The 20,674-nt window shown below is 37.5% G+C and overlaps 1 protein-coding gene across 1 annotated transcript in view; it reads left to right on the forward strand.

Annotated features, from left to right (window-relative positions):
- The window catches only part of CYSLTR1 (cysteinyl leukotriene receptor 1), a 71,070-nt gene extending 54,798 nt beyond the window's left edge, over nt 1-16,272 (forward strand). The window contains exons 3-4 of the mRNA XM_007534341.2: nt 9,974-10,059; nt 15,016-16,272. Of these exons, the coding sequence (XP_007534403.1) occupies nt 15,048-16,070 (1,023 nt within the window). The 5' untranslated portion in view covers nt 9,974-10,059; nt 15,016-15,047 and the 3' untranslated portion in view covers nt 16,071-16,272. The remainder of the gene's footprint in view (nt 1-9,973; nt 10,060-15,015) is intronic.
- Nucleotides 16,273-20,674: the final 4,402 nt, after the last annotated feature.

Below are 20,674 nucleotides of genomic sequence, written 5' to 3' on the forward strand. Positions count from 1 at the left end.
TTATGAGATCGTCTGTCCAGGGAAGTCTGGTCGGCATCATGCTGGCATCTGGAACCTGGTGGCTGAAAAGAGAGTTAACATACAAAGCCAAACAAACTGTTGAACAATCATGGACCTAAAGGCTGAGATAGTGCAGATGAAGTGTTGGGGGGGTACTCACTGCAGACTATTGTGTATTTTTTCTTTCAGGTATATATTTTGCCCTAGTTTATGGATATGTGTGAACATATGTTCTATCTCGTGGGACCTGGTCTATATCTAGGTTTTGGGACTTTTTTAGGAAGTGAACCACCTGGAATGGAATTAGAGAATACTATGAAAGGAAAAGTCTAAACTGAGTAGTGGAGCTGAAGGGTTGTCATTCCACACCTGAAGTCTCCGGACACAGTCTGAAGTGAAACATGCTGAGGTGGTACTCGTTGAGTTGATTAGGTTGGGATCGGCGGATGCAATGTTATTTGGTATGAATTAAGAGAAGCATGCAGGAAAGTGCACCCCACCCTAAGGTTCCAGGACTGGTCTATAGTGGAAATGTGAGGTTCCTGCTGTCTTAGAGTTCAAGACAGTAGATAATTATTATTATCATCACATTATTTGGTAATTGGGCTAACTTTGAAAAATCCCTTTGTTAGGATGTGCTGTATAATACCCAACATCACCATAATTTATGTCCTTTAATATTATTTGTATATAGCTGTGCCACTGGTTGCTTCTGTTCTCCCTGGTCTAGGCTTTTGAGAGAGTCAGCATATCGAAGACTCAGCCTATGTATTAAATGAACTCAGTCTGTGCTTTAAAAAGTTTGAGACATACAATCAATTTTTCCCTTCTCATATTAATTAAATAGAGATTTATATGACTACAAATTAATAGGAGTGTACATAAACACCATTCCCACCACCAAAAGACTGTGTCCCACCCCCCATCCCCTCACCTCACCCTGCCATCCAGGGAAGCCGAATATCCACCCTCACACTCACCACAGGGTTTTTACTTTGGTGCCCTACTCCAGATTCAGTCAAAACCTGCTTTTAGTTTCTCTTTCTGTTCTTCTTTCTCAACTTCTGTTGATTTTTCTGACTTAGCTCACTTAACATAATTCTTTCTATCTTTGTCCAAGATGGGTCAGAGAAGGTGGGTTCATTGTTCTTAATAGCTGCATAGTATTCCATTGTGTATATATACCACAGCTTTCTCAGCCTCTCATCTGTTGTTGGGCATCTGGGTTGCTTCCAGATTTTAGCTATTATGAATTATGCTGCTATGAACATAGGTGTACAAATATCTTTTTGGGGGGTCGGGTGGTGGCGCAGTGGGTTAAGCGCATGTGGCGCAAAGCACAAGGACCAGCGTAAGGATCCCGGTTCGAGTCCCCGGCTCCCCACCTGCAGGGGAGTTGCTTCACAGGTGGTGAAGCAGGTCTGCAGGTGTCTATCTTTCTCTCCCCCCTCTGTCTTCCCCTCCTCTCTCCATTTCTCTCTGTCCTATCCAACAATGAACAACATCAACAATAGCAATAGTAATAACCACAATGAGGCTACAACAAGGGCAACAAAAGGGGAAAAATGGCCTCCAGGAGCAGTGGATTCATGGTGCAGGCACCGAGCCCAGAAATAACCCTGGAGGGAAAAAAAATTTTTTAATCTTTTTGGTTGGGTGTTATGGAGTCCTTGGGGTATATCCCCAAGAGAGGAATTACTGGGTCATATAGAAGGTCCATGTCCAGCCTTGTAAGGGTCCTCCAGACTGCTCTGCACAGAGGTTGGACCAGTTTACATTCCCACCAGCAGTGCAGAAGGGTTCCTTTGTCCCCACAGCCTCTCCAGCATATGCTGCTGCTGTCCTTTTTGATGTATGCCATTCTCACAAGAGTGAGGTAGTATCTCAATGTTGTCTTTATTTGAATTTCTCTGACAATCAGTGACCTGGAGCAATTTTTGCATGTGCTTGTTAGCCTTTTGGACCTCTTCTGTAGTGAATATTCTGTTCATATCCTCTGCCCATTTTTGGATGAGGTCATTTGCTTTTTTTTTGTTGCTAAGTTTGCTGAGCTCTTTGTATATTTTGGTGATTAGTCTCTTGTCTGATGTATGGCATGTGAAGATCTTCTCTCATTCTGTGAGGGGTCTCTTTGTTTTTGTGATAGATTCTGTGGCTGTGCAGAAGTCAATCAGTTTTCTATGTATTTTATGTTATACAATTGAGAGAGCAAGTAAATCGATGAATTTGTATTTTGTGCAGTTCTCTGCAGAGGAATTTGTTCAGTATCTTTATATGTAGTTTTCTTTTGTCAGTTTTTAGTGACAGGTCTTGTGAAATATGAAAGTTAGCAATGTGGTATAGTGAAAATAGCAATGATTGATGGGTCAAGGTATTCTGCCTTTGTCACTGGCTATGTGTAGTATTTTCAGCAATCATTTTATCTTTCTGGGTCATGAAAGAGGCACCTCTGTAAGTGTTCTTCAAGCTCTAAAGTTTTCTTAAACTGAGTCATTCAGTTCTGAGCAGACATTTTAATTGTCATTTCTAAAATCTTCTTTCAGCAGAATAACTCTTTGGCAAATACCAGGTGACCTCATTTATTGGTGAACTTAAGAAACAAGGGAAAAAAGGGAAAACACAAAGTAAAAATTTTAATGGGTGTCCTGTATTTCACCGAGGCACAGGAGTCTGGGGAAAAAGGGGAAAGGACGGAACTGAGAACAAAAAGGACCTAAATTGGAGGTGAGTGTTTTGCAGGCACCTATCTCAATGAGATGAGAAATTGTACCCATGTGCAATATCTGTACTATAAACCATCACACACTCAATAAAATCATTTAAAAACAATTCATTAATAAATTATACTTAACAACTTGATAGAAAGGGAGAAAAAGTGTTAAAACTAAACAAAATGAATTACTAAAAATATTTTCAGTATTCTGATGTTTCTTTCATTTTTTTCCTTGTTCACATTGACCTGATTTACCTAAAATTTTTATGAGGACATATCTTCCATCCCTTTTCATATGACACACTCTGTGATAATGATTACTCTTAAATACTCATGAATACTGCTAAATTACTCTTACTAGTAGTATTTCTTGTTGTTTTTTATGTTATTAATAGTCTTATTTACCAGACTGTAAGATTGCAATGTATATAGTTCCACAACACCCCCAACCAGTAAAGTTCTGTATTTCAACCTTCACACCTCACAAAGATAACCATCATAGTTCTCCTAAGTCTTACAGTTTGTTTGCTTTTGTTTGGATTATTTTTTGCAAAACTTCAATTTGGTAATCAGATTGAATTTAAACAGTGGGCTCAAATTGTTAATACATCTCTAATAATGACTTGTGCCTTGAAATATTAAATCATCTATAAGCTTAGACCAGGGAGAACAGAAACAATTGTTGGCGTCACTTTATAAGATACAGGTATATGTAAATAACAATAAAGAATATGAACTCTGATGAGGTCTTGTATCATACAGCAAATACTAATAGTGGAATTTTAAAAGTTAAACCAACTGCCAAATAATTTGGTTATAGCAATAACTATCTATTGCCCTCTTATACCCTAAGACAGCAGGAACCTTCCCCATTCTCTGCAAAACCCATATTTCTCTCCCAATCATAGAACCTCTGGAGTGAGGCTCACTTTCCTGCATGCTTCTCTCAATTCATACCAAGAGATACTGCATCTACTGATCCCAACCTCTTCAATGCAACTAGTACCACCTCGACATGTTTCACTTCGGATTGTGTCCTGAGACATCAGGTGTGGAATGCAACCCTCCAGCTTCATTACCCTAACTTATGGATACATGTGTACATAAGCTCTATTTCATGGGCTCTCCCTGGTCTATATCTAGGTTCTATAGCTTTGGTAAGAAGTGTGCCACCCAAAATGGAACTCAGGAGTCCTATGAGCTAGGAAAAGTCTCACAAGCGTAATGGAGCTGAAAGATTGACATCCTACTCCTGGCATCTCTGGACACAGTCCAAAGTGAAATATGTCTAGCTACCACTGGTTTGCATTGATTTGACTGAGATCAGCAGATGCAGTATCGAATGGTATGGATCAAGAGAAGCATGAAGGAAATGAGCCAAACTTTGGGGTAATTTCTTTTCCTTTATTAGTTTATTTCTAGTTTCATGGTGTAAGAAGATGCATTTTATAATTTTAATATTTACATATTTGTTTAGGCTGTCTTTGTGGCTCAGCAAATGGTTAATCCTAGTGAATTTTCCATGTGTACTTGAGAACAATGTGCATTCTGCTTTTGGTATGTCAAGTTCTGTATTTATCTATTAGGTCCACTTAATCTGTGGCTTCACTTCAGACCACTGTTTCCCTATTGATTTTTTTTGTCCAGATGATCTCTCTCTTGCTGTGAGTGATATGTTAAGATTTTCTACTATTACTGTGTTGCTTTCAATGTCTCCCTTAAGTTCAGTATTTGTTCTATATATTGGGTCTACCTGAGTTTGGGGTATATATATTTATAACGATTATGTCTTTTCGTTGAAAAGGATAAATGTTCATTCAAAGGATAAATCTTTGACCATTATGAAGTGTTCCTCTCTACCTCTGCTTACTTTCTTTACCTGAAAATCTATTATATCAGAGAACAGAAAAGCTGGCCTTGCCCCTTTTTTTGTGTGTGAATTATTAGCTTTGAACATCTTGCTCCTACCTCTTACATTAATTTTCTCTTTGTCTTTTCTTTGGACGTGTGTTTTCTGAAGACATAATGGATAGAACCTGTTCTTTAATCCACTTACCTACTATGAGTCTTTTGACAGGTGAATTTAGGCCATTCACTTTTAGGGTGCTTATCAACATATGTAGTTTACTTATGTCCATTCTGATTTTTGTTTTGGGTTTGTTTTAAAATGTTGATTCTTTTTTAAAAATATCTGTTTCTTTTTTAAATTTTTTAAAATTATCTTTATTTTATAGAGACAGCCAGAAATCAAGAGGGGAGGGGATTATAGGGAGAGAGACCTGCAACACTGCTTCACCATGTGCAAAGCTTTCCTCCTGCAGGTGGGGACTGGGGGCTTGAACCTGGGTCCTTGTGCATTGTAACATGTGAGTTCACCGAGGTGCACCACCACCCAGGCCCTAAAATATTGATTCTTTGCCCATTTATTTCTATCTATTTTGTGTAGATGAGTTTCTGTGATGAATTCCTCACTAATTTCTCTTCTACTTTCTATAAATCTCTATTCTTTGTTTTTTATTGTGGCTACCATAAGTATAGTAACTTAGTGTAGCTAAATAAGGCTTTTAAATTGATCTTGTTTAGCAGCATTCTGTAGAACTGCTTTGTCCATTAGTTCCCTCCCTCTTCCTATTTTGTTGTTCTTTCCTATTTTTATTGTGTTCTTAGCTCTAATCTACCACTATTCACCTTGCTTAGAACATGTATTCCTGGGAATTGGGCGGTTGTGCGCGGGTTAAGCACACGTGGCGCAAAACGCAAGGACAGGCGTTAAGGATCCCGGTTCAAGCCCCCGGCTCCCCCCCTGCAGGGGAGTCTCTTCACAGTTCTCCCCCTCTCTGTATCCCCTTCTCTCTCCATTTCTCTCTGTCCTATCCAACAACAACAACATCAATAATAACTACAACAATAAAAAACAACAAAGGCAACAAAATGGAAAATAAATAAAATTAAATTTAAAAAAGAACATGTATTCCTTTGTTTCTTCTTTTCTGTGGGACTCCATTCAGTAATTCTTGTAAGTTGAAGTTGATTATGACAAATTCCTTTAGCTTTTGGATATTTGAGAAGACCTTAATTCCTCCCTCATATCTGAAGGGTAATTTTGCAGGATACAAAATTCATGGCTGGGATACCCTTTTAGTATTTTGATATGTCATTCCACTCTCTCCTTGCCTCTAGGATTTGTGAAGATGAGACTGATGAAAGCATGATAACTCTACTTTTAGATGTAACTTCTTTCATTTCCCTAGAAGCCTGCAATTTTTTTCCATGTCATAAGTTTAGAAAATTTTACAATAATGTGCCTTAGTGTTTGTCATTTTGCATTCATGTACCTGGGTATGCATTCTGCCTCTTGCATAAATATATTCTGAGGATTGCCTAAGTGAGGAAAATTCTCAGCTAAAATTTCTCTGAAAATGGTCTCTGGTCCTTTGACCGTGTCCTCATCATCAGATATTACTATCACTCAGCTATTCCTATCACCTTTTGATGGAGTCTGCAATTTCACATAGATTTGCTTAATTCTTTCTAAACCTTTCCTCTCCCTCATCTTTAAATTGAAAGAATGGGGTGGGGCTAGATAACATAACGGTTACACAAAGAGACTCGCATGCTTGAGGATCCAAGGTCCCAAGTTCAGTCACCTGCATAAACATAAGCCAGAGCTGAGCAGTGTTCTGGTTTTTTAAAAGAAAAAAAAGGATTTATTTATTAAATTGAAAGAGTTGAATAACAGTATTTGCTAAATTGGAAATTCTTTCTTCTTCATGAATGAGTGATTTCCTGAAGCCTTCTACCTGTACTTCTGTTTGGGGGTTTTCTTTCATGCTTCAGAACTGCTTAATGAATTCTGATTGAAGTTCTTCTTTCATGCTTTCTAGTTTCTTAGTGAACTTGATTCTGAACTCCTCTTTTGTGTTTCGTAATTCCACAGTGAAACGTTCATTCAACTCTTGAGTATGTTTCTCCATAGTATGCTTAGATTTTTGGAGAGTCCTCATAATGTGCTTTCTGTAGTCTTTCTCTGATAGTCTTTCTATATTACTTTTGGAGTCTCTCTGTTTTATTTCTATCTGACTGATATGGCATATGCTTTGTTCCTTCCTACTATTTCTCTATTTACACATTTATTGTTTTGGTTCTTTATTGCTGACCAGAAGGTGGTGCTATTGTTGTGATCTCTAGCCTTCCCTTTGTTGATATGTTGAAGAGCAAGCGGGTGGGGGGTAGGGGTAGGCTTTTTTAGTCTGTGTTCCTTGTGTTCATGTACATAGCTACTCTGTATGATTTTTTAAATTTTTACAAATTATTTAATATTTGTTTACAAAATTATAAAATATTAGGGACATAACTCCATAACATTCCCACCACCTGAGTTATTTTTTTTTAAGTTTTTATTTATAAAATGAAACACTGACAAAATCATAGGATAAGAGAGATACAGTTAGGGCCAGGTGGTGGCGCACCAGGTGGTTGCACATCCACCAGGACCCAGGTTCAAGCCCTCCGTCCCCACCTGCAGGGGAAAAGCTTTGCAAGTGGTGAAGCAGGGCTGCAGGTGTCTCTCTGTCTCTCTCCCTCTTTATCTTCCCCTTCCCTTTCAATTTCTGACTATCTCTATCCAATAAATAAAGATAAATATTTTTTTTTAATTTTTTATTTAAGAAAGGATTAGTGAACAAAAGCATAAGGTAGGAGGGGTACAACTCCACACAATTCCCAACACCCAATCCCCATAACCCACCCCCTCCCCTGATAGCTTTCCCATTCTCTATCCCTCTGGGAAGATAAATATTTTTTTAAATTTTAAAAAGAGGGGTACAATTCCACACAATTCCCACCACCAGAACTCCATATCCCATCCCATCCCCTGATAGCTTTCCTATTCTTTAACCCTCTGGAAGCATGGACCCAGGGACGTTATGGAGTGCAGAAGGTGGAAGGTCTGGCTTCTGTAATTGCTTCTGTATGGTTTCTATCTGTAATCACACTTCAGGGCTTTAGCTGTGTTGGTAAAAGCAGGACAAACTGCTGTTTAGATGGTCAGTCACCACCAGCTGCCACAAATGACCTTTGTTTTGACAACAAATGCTTCCTGATTTTGTGTGTGTGTCTTTGCCTGAAATTCAGAATGGTGAAAAGGCTGGATTAAAAGGTCTTAAGCTCTTAAACTCCCTTCTCTCAACCGCTTGCTGTGTGTAGAAACAAATGGCAAGAAACTCCACTGCCCAGATAAGAAATGTCCTATTTGGTTTCAGATGCATGCCCCTTTTCACACCAGCCATGTGTGAGCACCCACCTAAAGCTGCGGATGTCTCAGTTGTAGTTAGTAGATTTGGTAAGGTCTATAGTTGTTGATATTTGGGGGCTTTAGGGGATGGGTATCGTTTCTGTTCCATGTTTCTCCATGGCCATTGTTGGGGCTCTGCGTAAGCTTGATAGAGCTTAGGGAGAACTCCCCCCATCCTTGGATGGAGGTCTGAGAAGATACCCTCTTGTTAGTCTCTCTCAACCGAGGTAAGCAAAGGGGAGAAACCATCTCTCAGACTAAGTTCTTCCCTTCCTGACTCTCAAGCCCACGGAGACCTCACTGCCTCTCTCCATTAACTGCAGGCCACATGGCTGCCTGCCTTACTGTTCATTCAAAGTTCACAGTCATCCAGAGTTCACACAACCACCCCACTTCTGATCACTAGAGAAAGCATACTCTATCACACACCTCTCTGACAACAGTCAGTGAAGCACCAAACTTTATTTCTTTACAGCTTTGATACCTACCATGCTCTGTTTATCTTTACCCTATCTCACCCTGCTGACTTAACCGCTATGTTACTCTCAAATACCTCTGGATAATTAAGTTGCTTGCATCATGGAGAATAATTGTCTTGACCTTTATGTATCTCATCAATTCCTGTCATTCCAGCCCCCTACCATAGGGGCAAGCTGACCTTTAAGAAACCTGTAATTCCTGACATGTTTGAAATATGTTCTTTGTTTTGTTTTCTATTTAAACTCATATCCACCTGCCAATAAACAAGATATGAGCACGCTTCAGTCTCCCTGGTGTCTTTGTTTCGTTTCGTCCCTTGAGCGAGTGAAAGAGAACCTGTTGGTTGCCTTCCTGCTGGTATCACCCCGCGTGAACGCCGACAGGCCATGCCTCCTGCAAGTCCCCCAGTTCTTCTTCTTCTAGCGTTTGCCTTTCTTCCGTAGCCAGTCAACAGGTCAGGTTGAAAGCTGTCAGGAGCTGCTTGTTGCTGGCTTTGAAAGTGACTGGGATCCATGTGGATTCAGTTGGCTAGGAAGGATCGTCAGTTTCCCCAATGAATGGGTACTCACGGGATGCACCACGAGAAGGTCGATCCAATGCATCCCAGTCCGCCAGTAAAATGATTTAAAAACATAGGACAACACAAATTTAATAACATAGCAGGTTACTTATACTTTTTTAAAAAGTAATTCTTTGCTTAGTCCTTAGAATTTTTTTTTACAATTTGCTAGTTTTTATATAATTAAACAGAAGAGTAGATACACACACACACACATACACACACACACACACACACACACACATATATACACTCATGAAAAGTTAACTATTCAAAGTATAAAACATAAGGTCTCTAAAGGTATATAGTATATGCCAAATTATTTATGTAAATAATATCTGCCGTTACAAGCTTCTAGGGATACATCCTAGGCCCTCTAAGCCAACTTCTTCCAAATAGCTATCTTTAAGTCATCACAGATAGATACTTGATATTCCTAATGTTTTAATTCCTCTTTCTAACAAACTAGATGCTTGGATATAAACCAATAAATAAAGTATTTCCTTTTTGAACTTTAAATCAAACTTTCTCTCACCAGATCACTACTCAGGTGTGGTTTATAGTAGTGCAAGTGATTGAACTTTGGAGCTTTTGGACATGAAATTTCTTTTACATAACCATTAAGCTATCTCCCCTGCCCCAAGGTAAATAGAGAGAAGCATGTTTACATTATTGTGTCTATCTTTAGGTACAGAAGCTACATGAAGGGAGCCACAAAAATCTAAGTTCAACACTGGTCTGCAGTTCAAGTTTGCCCCTAGGGATGTGAAAATAAAGTGAAACAGAGGCACAGAATACAATAGCCAACCTGTCAGTAAAACTTTAAAGTCCCACCACACACCTTGAATCTTCTAGGACTGCTAAACGCATGTGTCCCTCTGCACTACTTATAATGTTGTTAACTTCCTTTTCAATTTTATGATTTCAGCTTTGGTTTCATTTTGTATTACACCGTAGGAAGCACTGACAACTAACCAGGAATATTTGTGAAGGGTACTACAGTTCCACAAATAGGTATGGCTCCATTTTCTTTTTTTTAAAATTTACATAAACACCGTTCCCACCACCAAAAGACTGTCCCATCCCTTCCTCCCCCTCCCCAGCCCCATGAAGCTGAACATCCACCCTCCACTTTCTAAATGAATTTTTTGGGTGTTTTTTTTTTTCCCGACTTGCTAGTTATCTTAAGAAAGTAACTTTCTTCATCATCTACACTAAAAATTAATGTCATATATGTTTATTGCTTATTTATTCTACTCAATTAATACCTTGTCTGTTTGATGTTAAGTTAGCACATGTAGGGAGTATGACAGTAGCGTAGCGGGTGAAGGGCAAGTGGCGCAAAGTGCAAGGACCCGCCTAAGGATCCTATTCGAGTCCCTGGCTACCCACCTGCAGGGGAGTCACTTCACAGTTGGTGAAGCAGGTCTGCAGGTGTCTATCTTTCTCTCCCCATCTCTGCCTTCCCCTCCTCTCTTCATTTCTCTCTGTCCTATCTAACAACGACGACATCAATAACAACAACAAAAAGTACAACAACAATAAAAGAAGGGCAAAAAAAGGGAAAAACAAACAAACAAACAAATAAATAAGATAGTACATGTAACCTTTTCATACTTCTAAGTTATTTCACCTCTTGCCCATCAAATTAAGAACTGCTCTAAGGTAAGGATGAGATCTTACGCACCTCTCATATAATTTAGTTTTCGCTGCTGGAAGATCACAACAAATTCTATTAGAATGATCCAGTGCTATTTTAGGCCATCTAAACCAACATGTGTGAAATGAATGATTTGAACAAAACCTCCCTAAGATTCTATTACTTATTTTAAACTAATAAAATCTCTTTATGACCTAATACACGGCAATAACATAAACAAATTTTAATATTAAATTTATGTATCTATACATATTGAAAGGTAATCGGGAGAAGGGGAGAGAAAAGGAATCACCTTCAGCACTGTTCCAACACTCACGAACCTTCCTCCCTGAATGCAGGAACCAAGGGCTTGACCCTGGATCCTTGCACACTGCAATGTGTGTACTCTATCAGATGCACCACCACCTGGTGCTAATATCAAATTTCCTAAGAAAGCTTATTTTGATCAGTAAGACTAGGAAATTTCTTTTTTCATTATTAATGAGATTTAATGGAAAAATAAATGATTAATTGGTATCAAGATTTGTAGTAATTTAGTCCAAGGGAAACTTCTGCTATACAGTTTGACTTATGATTTGCTACTTTCTTTAGAACTTTAGGAAGTTGCTTTACTTGACAAATTTAGGAGATGTGCCTGAAAGTAGTTTTAATTATATTGGAATGAAAAAATAATTCTAAATGTTTTTGAATGATAAGTAATATTTTCTATGATAAACTTGTTTCATGATTCATTTACTCATTTACTCAATTAAAATTTGTTGAGAATTTATAGGCAAGACATATATTTTAGCTTTGTGTAAGATGTCTTCTTATATATAACCATATAAATCATGATCTGTAAGACAGACTCAATGTTCCCTAGAAAAGAAAAAAGATAGAAATTATTTTGAGGGTGAGGGAAGATAGCATAATGGTTATGCAAACAGGCTCTCATGCATGAGGCTCCAAGGCCCCAGAGGTCCTAGGTTCAATCTCCCTAACCACCAGAAGCCAGAGCTGAGAAGCGATCTGATAAAAAAAAAAAAATAGAAATAAAAATAAAAATTATGGGCCAGGTGGTGGCACACCTGATTAAGTGCACATATTGCAGTGTACAAGGACCCAGGTTCAAAGCTCGAATCTCCACCTGCAGGGGGAAAGCTTTGCAAGTGGTGAAGCAGGGCTGCAGGTGTCTCTCTGTCTCTCTCCCTCTCTATCATCTCCTTTCTCAATTTCTGGCTGTCTCTATCCAATAAATAAATGTAATTTAAAAATTTTTTAAAAGAAATAGAAATTATTTTGAAAGCAAGCTGGTGGGAAGACCCCTTAAGAAGATATAATGTAATTTGATGGATAGGTAGTTTTTACAAACACATAAATGGAGAAAAGAAAATTTCAAGGAGAAATACCATGAAAAAGGATGGGTAAGTAGATAGACAATGTCCTTGATATAGTGGAACAGTTATTTTAATGAACAGAAAGTGTACACAGAGACATGAGAGAAGAGCCAGGGAATTTTATTTGTGAAATTACTGTGGAAATCTCTAAATATCAAACCAAGAAGTTTAGACTTGATTCTGAAGGGTTATGGTTATGCAAAGAGACTCTCATATCTGAGGATCTAAAGTCCCAGGTTCAATCCATCATACCACCATAAGCCAGAGGTAAGCAGTGCTCAGGTAAAAACACCCCGCCACACACACACACACTAAATCTAGTGTTTCAGAACATAACACTGACTAATTTATAGAAAACCCAATAATGGGCAGGAAAAAACTACATTCAGTTTAAGCATTTTTCTTTTCTCACATAGTCATCTGAGTTCAGAGAATTAATGGTGGAAAATGCAGGAAATTGAGAAGTAAATCAAAATAATGCAAATGTTGAGAATAGTGAACTCATTTATCCCTAAGATCTTAGATATTCCCCTCAGAATTATTCATCTTCCTTTTCTATCATATGTCAATAGTTCTTGCGGAAGATAATAGCATTAGTGAAGAGAAAAAAAAAACGAAATGCCAAGCCCAAATGGATGAATAGATTAAGAAATCCTCACGGCAAACACAATTGTTAGCAGTTTTAGACCTGGAAAGTTAGATATCACCACAAGAACTATTATAGCTGCCAGTTCAGTTTTTGAATCCCTAGTATAGAGAAGCAGTCATTCCATCCATTGATGGCAGTTCTTGCATGCTCAGTCCATCTCCCCACATTATAAATGTCAACCCTCTCTTACCAGAGATTAAAGGAACAACATTTCAGACTTCAATAAAAAATTATTCACCTGGGGTGGGGGAGTCAGGCTGTTGCTCAGCGGGTTAAGTGCACGTGGCGAAAAGCGCAAGGACAGGAGTAAGGATCCCGGTTCGAGCCCCCCACCCACAGGGGAGTCGCTTCACAGGTGGTGAAGCAGTTCTCCAAGTGTCTGATGTCTTTCTCTCCCCCTCTCTGTCTTCCCCTCCTCTCTCCATTTCTCTCTGTCCTATATACAACAAAGACGACATTAATAACAACAGCAATGATAACTATAACAATAAAAACAACAAGGGCAACAAAAGGGAAAATAAATAAATAAAATAAAAATAAATAAAATAAAAATATTCATCATATGTTATGTCAATGTGCTATTTCTTTTTTTTTTAAGTAGTTTTTTTCTTTCTTTTTTTATTTATTTATTTTTTTAATATTTATTTTATTTATTTATTTCCTTTTGTTGCCCTTGTTGTTTTATTGTTGTAGTTATTGTTGTTGTTGTTGGATAGGACAGAGAGAAATGGAGAGAGGAGGGGAAGACAGAGAGGAGGAGAGAAAGATAGACACCTGCAGATCTGCTTCACCACCTGTGAAGCGACTCCCCTGCAGGTGGGGAGCCGGGGGCTTGAACCAGGATCCTTATGCTGGTCCTTGTGCTTTGCGCCACCTGCGCTTAACCCGCTGCGCTACAGCCCGACTCCCGTCAATGTGCTATTTCTACCTCTTCCTACTCCACCTCTTTCTCACCCTCCTCCTCCTTCTCTTCCTTTCTTCTGATTGCCAACAGGGTTATCACCAAGGTTCGGTGTCTGAACAACAAATCCACCAGTGCTAGTGGCCACTGTTCTCCTTTTCCCTTTGCTTTCTTTTTATTTAATAGGACAAAGGGAAATTAAGAGGGAAGGGGAGGGGAGAGAACAAGAACTGCAGCGCTGTTTCACCAGTTAAGAAGTTTCCCCTTTGCAGGTGGGAATAAGGGACTCAAACCCAATCCTTGTACATAGTAATGTGTGCACTCAACCAGGTACACCACCACTCTGTCCCTGTGCCTGCCTTCTTAAAGAATGACTCGAAAGAACACTAAAGAAATGATTATGTAACATTACCTTACCCCAGCTCTTGCTGATCAGAACCTATTAACGGCCATGATTGACTACTCTGATGCACATGAACTAGGTTAGACCAAGAAACAACCTCTTGCAATGAAATGAAAAAATGATTAATTCTTAAAGAGTAAGGTTCTGAGTGTACATCTAGAAATAGAAAAGGGATAAACAGCTAAAATAATATATTCATGCTGATAGTATATTTCAGTTAATATACTATAGCTTTTCTCAGATCCTTAATATTTGGTCCAGATTTCAAAACTGTGTTTCACCTCTCTGGAACTGTTTTTCCTCAGTAAAATAACAGTGTTAATTCTAGTGTTTCCATTTTGTGCTTTTCAGAAAAACTTAACCATACTCTAGATTAAGATTCCCCAATAGGAGAATGTGTTCTATTATAACAAACCCACTTATTTCCCTAAATATGAACACCATCTGGTAGATATTACCCAAGAATCCTTCTTCGTAAGGGAGCCAAGCATTTTACTTAGATTTTATTCTGTAAGTGAGTTCTATGCTCTTCACATAGGTAGGTGATAGTTAAGTGGTAGATGGATAGATAGCAATTGATAGATAAAACTATTATCTTAAAACTTTTCTCTAATCAAACAAGAAGCTAAAATATTTACAGAACAGTTTTGAAACTATATGACTTAAAATAAGGAAGAGCTCTTAGGTCTTGAAAATTTTAAATTTCATCAGGCAAGCATGGATGGAAAAGGAGGAAAAAAATAAGAGTTTCCTGGTTGTGTATAGTGTTCAAACCCATATCCTGGGAACACGATACACTGGAATCACTCCTCAGTGATCCACCACTCTTGCCTCCTGTTATAGCCAAAAGGTATACATAATACCACTATAATGTTAAACCTTGATATTTCTTATAATTTATGATCTGGTAAGAATTGACAAAATGTGTGTGTGTGTGTGTGTGTGTGTGTGTGTGTGTGTGTGTGTGTGTGTATTTTGTAGGCACCAAGAAGACATCCTGAGAGGAAAGGAACATGGATGGAGTTGGAAATATGACAGTATCTTCTACCAGTACTAATATATGCAATGACACTATCGATGATTTCCGCAATCAAGTCTATTCCACCTTGTACTCTATGATCTCTGTTGTGGGCTTTATTGGCAATGGTTTTGTGCTCTATGTCCTCATAAAAACATGTCATGAAAAGTCAGCCTTCCAGATTTATATGATTAATTTAGCAGTAGCAGATCTACTGTGTGTGTGCACACTGCCTCTCCGAGTAGTTTATTATGTTCATAAAGGCATTTGGCTCTTTGGTGACTTTTTATGCCGCCTCAGTACCTATGCCTTATATGTTAACCTTTACTGTAGTATCTTCTTTATGACAGCCATGAGTTTTTTCAGATGCATTGCAATTGTTTTTCCAGTACAGAACATCAAATTGGTTTCACACAAAAAAGCCAGGTTAGTGTGTGTTGGCATCTGGGTTTTTGTGATATTGACTAGTTCTCCATTTTTAATATCCACTTCTTACAAAGATGAGAAAAACAATACCAAGTGCTTTGAGCCTCCACAAAACCATCAGCCTAAAAATCATGTTTTTGTCTTACATTATGTGTCATTATTTGCAGGATTTATCATTCCTTTTATTATAATAATTGTCTGTTACACAATGATCATCTTGACCTTACTTAAAAAGTCAATGAAGAAAAATGTGTCAAGTCGCAAAAAGTCTGTAAGAATGATCATAGTAGTGACAGCAGCTTTTTTGATCAGCTTCATGCCATATCACATTCAACGCACAATCCATCTTCATTTTTTACACAATGAAACTAAACCCTGTGATTCTGTCCTAAGGATGCAAAAGTCAGTGGTCATAACATTGTCTCTGGCTGCATCAAATTGCTGTTTTGACCCTCTCCTATATTTCTTTTCAGGGGGAAACTTTAGGAGAAGGTTGTCTACGTTTAGAAAATATTCTTTGTCCAATATGACTAACGTACCCAAAAAGAAAGCCTCCTTTTCAGAAAAAGGAGAAGAGATGCATAAAGCATAGTTTAAACCCATCTCCAGTGCAAATCAGTGAAAGAATTCAGCAATAAGTATTTTCTCAAATCATTTACAGTAAAATATAAGAATGTATATTATTAGCAAAAAATAACCGAATGTGTCTCTATAAATCTATTTCATTGTTCATCTACATTATTAAAAGCTGTAGGGGCCGGGTGACGGTGCATCTGGTAAACTGCACATGTTACACTGAGCAAGGACCCTGGTTCAAGCGCCCAGTCCCCATCTGCAGGGGGAAAGCTTTACAAGTGCTGAAACAGGGTTGCAGATAACTCTCTTTCACTCTCCCTCTCTATCTCCTTCTACACTCTTTATTTCTGGATGTCTCTATACAAAAAATAAATAAAGATAATAATAAAATTAAAAAAGAAAATTAAAAAATGCAGTCTATATTAAAATAAACAAGTAAATAAAAACTATAGTTATTTAAAGTATGTAAAAATCAGTTCTCAACTATGAATGAAATTATAATTGATTTTCTGATCATTCATCAAAATAAGAATATTCTACCATAGCACTGTAAAAATGAATCTGAGATTTAGTTTTTCCCCTTAAGTAAGTCTTACAAAGGATAAGAGCTAGCTTTGTACGGCATAAAATTAGCAGATAGTTGCTAATTATGTGAACATACATTTTTGTATGCATACTATCAGATGAGTTTTGGATGTTAACCAAGAGCTGCACAAAATGCATTATCACCCTCTTCCTGTACACTGTTGGCTAGTGAAAGAAAGTATGGCCATTTCTACTAAATGAGAATATATAAGTGCTGGAACAACTGAATGTGTAGCCAGAAGACCTTAAACATACATGCAATGTACAATATAGAATCTGAGGGAGAGTGGCCAGCTGGTGGCTCACTTGGCTAAGTGCATACATTACAGTGTGCAAGGACCTGGGTTCAAGCTCCCAGTCCCCACTTGCAGGCAGAAAGCTTCACAAGCAGTGAAGCAAGTCTGCAAGTGTCTCTCTTTCTCTCTGCTTCTCTGCCTCCCACTCCCCGTCTCAATCTCTCTCTGTCTATCCAGTAAAATAAATAAAATAAAATTTTAAATTTAAAAAAAGAAAGAAACTGAGGAAGATATACCTGGTGAAATATAATTTTACGTTCAGTTTTTTTTCTGGTTCTCTGTCCCCCAACAGAGAATAGTCGAATTTTTGTTGCTTATAGAAAGACTTACAGAGTATTTATTCTCTCCCTATACAACATACAATCTTCCTTAAGAAGCCAGGCAATGGTCACTTCCATATGCAACCAAAAATCATTTTAGAATTATCTAAAAAGAAGAAGAAAGAGAATCTTCCACAGTTATTACAGAAACCACACTTGATGACAGTGGGCTTTTGAACAAAAATTTGAAGTTTATATTACAAATTTTAAGAAGTACTTACATTTATGTTATGAATATAATACATGTGAGATTTTTTTCTAGCGTATGAATTATAAGTGGAGGTTAATTATAAGCTTTATTATTGCATGGTCCAGGAGGTGGTGCAGTGGATAAAACATGGGACTTTTAAGCATGAAGTCTCTAGTTCAATCCCCAGCAGCTCATGTACCAGAATAATGTCTGATTCTTTCTCTCTCTCTTCTTATTGTTTCTCATGAATAAATAAAATCTTAAAAAATAAAAATAAACTTTATTATTGCTTTATACATTTTATTTGTTGATGTATGTTTATATGAATATCAAGGATTTGTTCATATTAGATTTGTTTATATGACAATAAAACTTTGTTGTTAAAATGGCAATAACTTTATCAAGCTGAACTATAATATCAACATGAAAGCTTTTGCTAAAATATGGTCTATTCTTTAATTTTGTCCTTTAAAAGATACATTGCTATAAATGATAATAGTGAGGAAAAAGCATAGCTATGAATGAAGTTCTAGCTGAAATTTTGTTTGATTTTTATTATTATTTTTTTTTTACTTCTTCAAAAAAAATGTTTTTTACCTCCAGGGTTATTGCTGGGGCTCGGTGCCTGAACTATGAATCCACTGCTCCTGGAGGCCATTTTTTTTCCTTTTGTTGCCCTTGTTATCGTTATTATTATTGTTGTTGTTGCCATCATTATTGGATAGGACAGAGAGAAATCAAGAGAGGAGGGGAAGACAGAGAGGGCGAGAGAAGACAGACACCTGCAGACCTGCTTCACTGCTTGTGAAGCGACACCCCTGTAGGTGGGGAACTGGAGGCTGGAACCGGCATGTTTGAGCCTGTCTTTGCGCTTTGCGCCATGTGCGCTTAACCGGCTGCGCTACCGCCCAGTGCCTATCTGAAATTTTTTACCTGTATGTTATATCTATTTCACTTCTAGTGTTGTAGTCCCTTATAAAATTAACATCACATGGAAAGGACTTATAAGGCCCATTAATAATTAATGTCTATTTTTCTTTAACATGCCAAATGTTTCATAATTACCATACCTACATCTTATGCCATATTTTTCATGCTAAAGTCAGAAACAAAGTATATTACGTATCATGAAATCAATCCACATTTCTCATTTACTGAGTTCTGTGCTATTCAGTAAATATAGTTTGGTAGAAGAGCTCTATATTGGAAGCCAAAACGGTGGATGTTACAAGGTCTCTAACTTTAAGTGCATAAAATTAACTGTGGTTCTCAATATTTTCATTTTTAAAATGGATATACAATGCTCTGCCTTACTTAGAGGGTATTTTTGAAATTCAAATTACATCATAATGCAACACATATGCTAACAGTTCTCTATTAAATAGTGTGATATAATTGTTTAAAACTTAAGGATGGCTTGTTAATAAATATATTTATTCATATTTATGTCATGAAGTATTAATTTTTGAAACATTTGAAAAGTATAAGGCTATCTTAAATTCTGTTGCACATAAATGAACCGTGATGCTTTCCTTTCCCTATATTCAAGAATTTTTGCCTATGTTTTCACTTTCATGCAAAGTGCCACTGCTTCCCACAAAGAAATATACCTGATAAAATATACTTCAATCACATAAAAGCTTACCATGGGTTTGTCTTCATTTAATGGTACATGTCTTTATATCCTATACCACACTGTTTAGGACAAAATTTTCAGACAATTTCTTATATGTGTTAATTTTTTCTCCCTAAGAGGAGATGAAAGAGAATCCTCCCTCCCTTTCCCCACTACAATCTATAAACAGGAAAATCCAGCATTGTAACCATACCACCATCTGCTGACTCAACAACAGAAACCACACTTAATGTGTAAGCTGAACCATAATCAAGTACAGCCATAGCAGAGGTTACAGAAAAATATCATGAACTGACAACACTGGAAGACATATCACATAGAGAGTTTAGAAAATTCATAATGAAGACAATTCAAGCATCTGAACTTAACATACACAACATATTCAATAAATGAGAGATAAATTCACCAGAGAGTTACAAAATAACAAAAGAACTCCAAACAAAATTTGCAGAGAAGTTGGAAATCATGAAGCTGGAACTCCAAATGGAGTTCAATAAGAGGCTAGACAGCATAAAAGAAAAACTCCAAAGTTCCATGGAGTTTCCATGTATTAAAAGTTCCACTTTTAATACAGTTAAGACTCAGATAGCAGGCCTAGAAAGTAGACTTAATCATATAGGAAAGAGACTATCAGGTTTAGAAAATAAATCATATGAGGGACAGGTGGTAGTGTACCGAGTTAAGCACACAGAGTGCAAAAGATAAGGACTGGCACAAGAATCCCAGTTTAAGTCCCAAGCTCCCCACCTGCAGGGGAGGTTGCTTCATAAGCAAATGGTGAAACAGGTCTGCAGGTGTTTATCTTTCTCTCCCTCTCTCTGTCTTCTCCTCCTCTCTCAATTTCTCTCTGTCCTATGCAAAAACAGCAACAACAGCAACAACAACAATAGGAAAAAAATGGTGCTGCCACAAACAGTGTATCTATAGTGCAGGCACCAAGTCCTAGTGATAAACATGGAGACAAAAAAAGTGAGAAGAGAACAGAAAATGTACACACACCATGAATTCAAAGATAATGGAAAAGAGAGGTTTATGAAAAATGAAGCATTTCTCTATGGAATGAAAAAAAACTCTTCAGAAAGAAAAAATGAAAAAAAAACTCTTCAGAAAGAAAAAATGTGAGCAATTGGAATTCCTGAGAAAGAAGAGAAGGACGAGGAGCAGAGAACATATTCAAGGAAATCATAGCAGAAAATTTTCCACACCTGGGCAATAGTCAAATCATAGCCATCCAGGAAGCTCAGGTTCCTGAATCCAAAGTGACCACAACAAGACACAGCATAGTGAAACTATCAAAATCTAGAACAAAGAAAAATGATGCAGGCTGCTAGAGAAAGAAAAAATTGACATGCAGATATAGAACCATCGGGCTTTTATGAGATTTCTCATATAAACCTTAGAGGCAAGAGGGAGTGGAATGAAATAGTCAAAGTATTACAGATAAGAAATATGAGCCATGAATACCTTGCCCTGTCAAATTGTGCTTCAATATGAGGAAATAAGTCTTCACAAATATACAGAAACTAGAGAAATTAGCCACTGCAAATCCTGCTACACAAAGAGTAGTGAAAGGAGTCCCACATGAAAAGAATG

The sequence above is a fragment of the Erinaceus europaeus genome, chromosome X (genome assembly GCF_950295315.1).
Source record: "Erinaceus europaeus chromosome X, mEriEur2.1, whole genome shotgun sequence".
NCBI lineage: Eukaryota > Metazoa > Chordata > Mammalia > Eulipotyphla > Erinaceidae > Erinaceus > Erinaceus europaeus.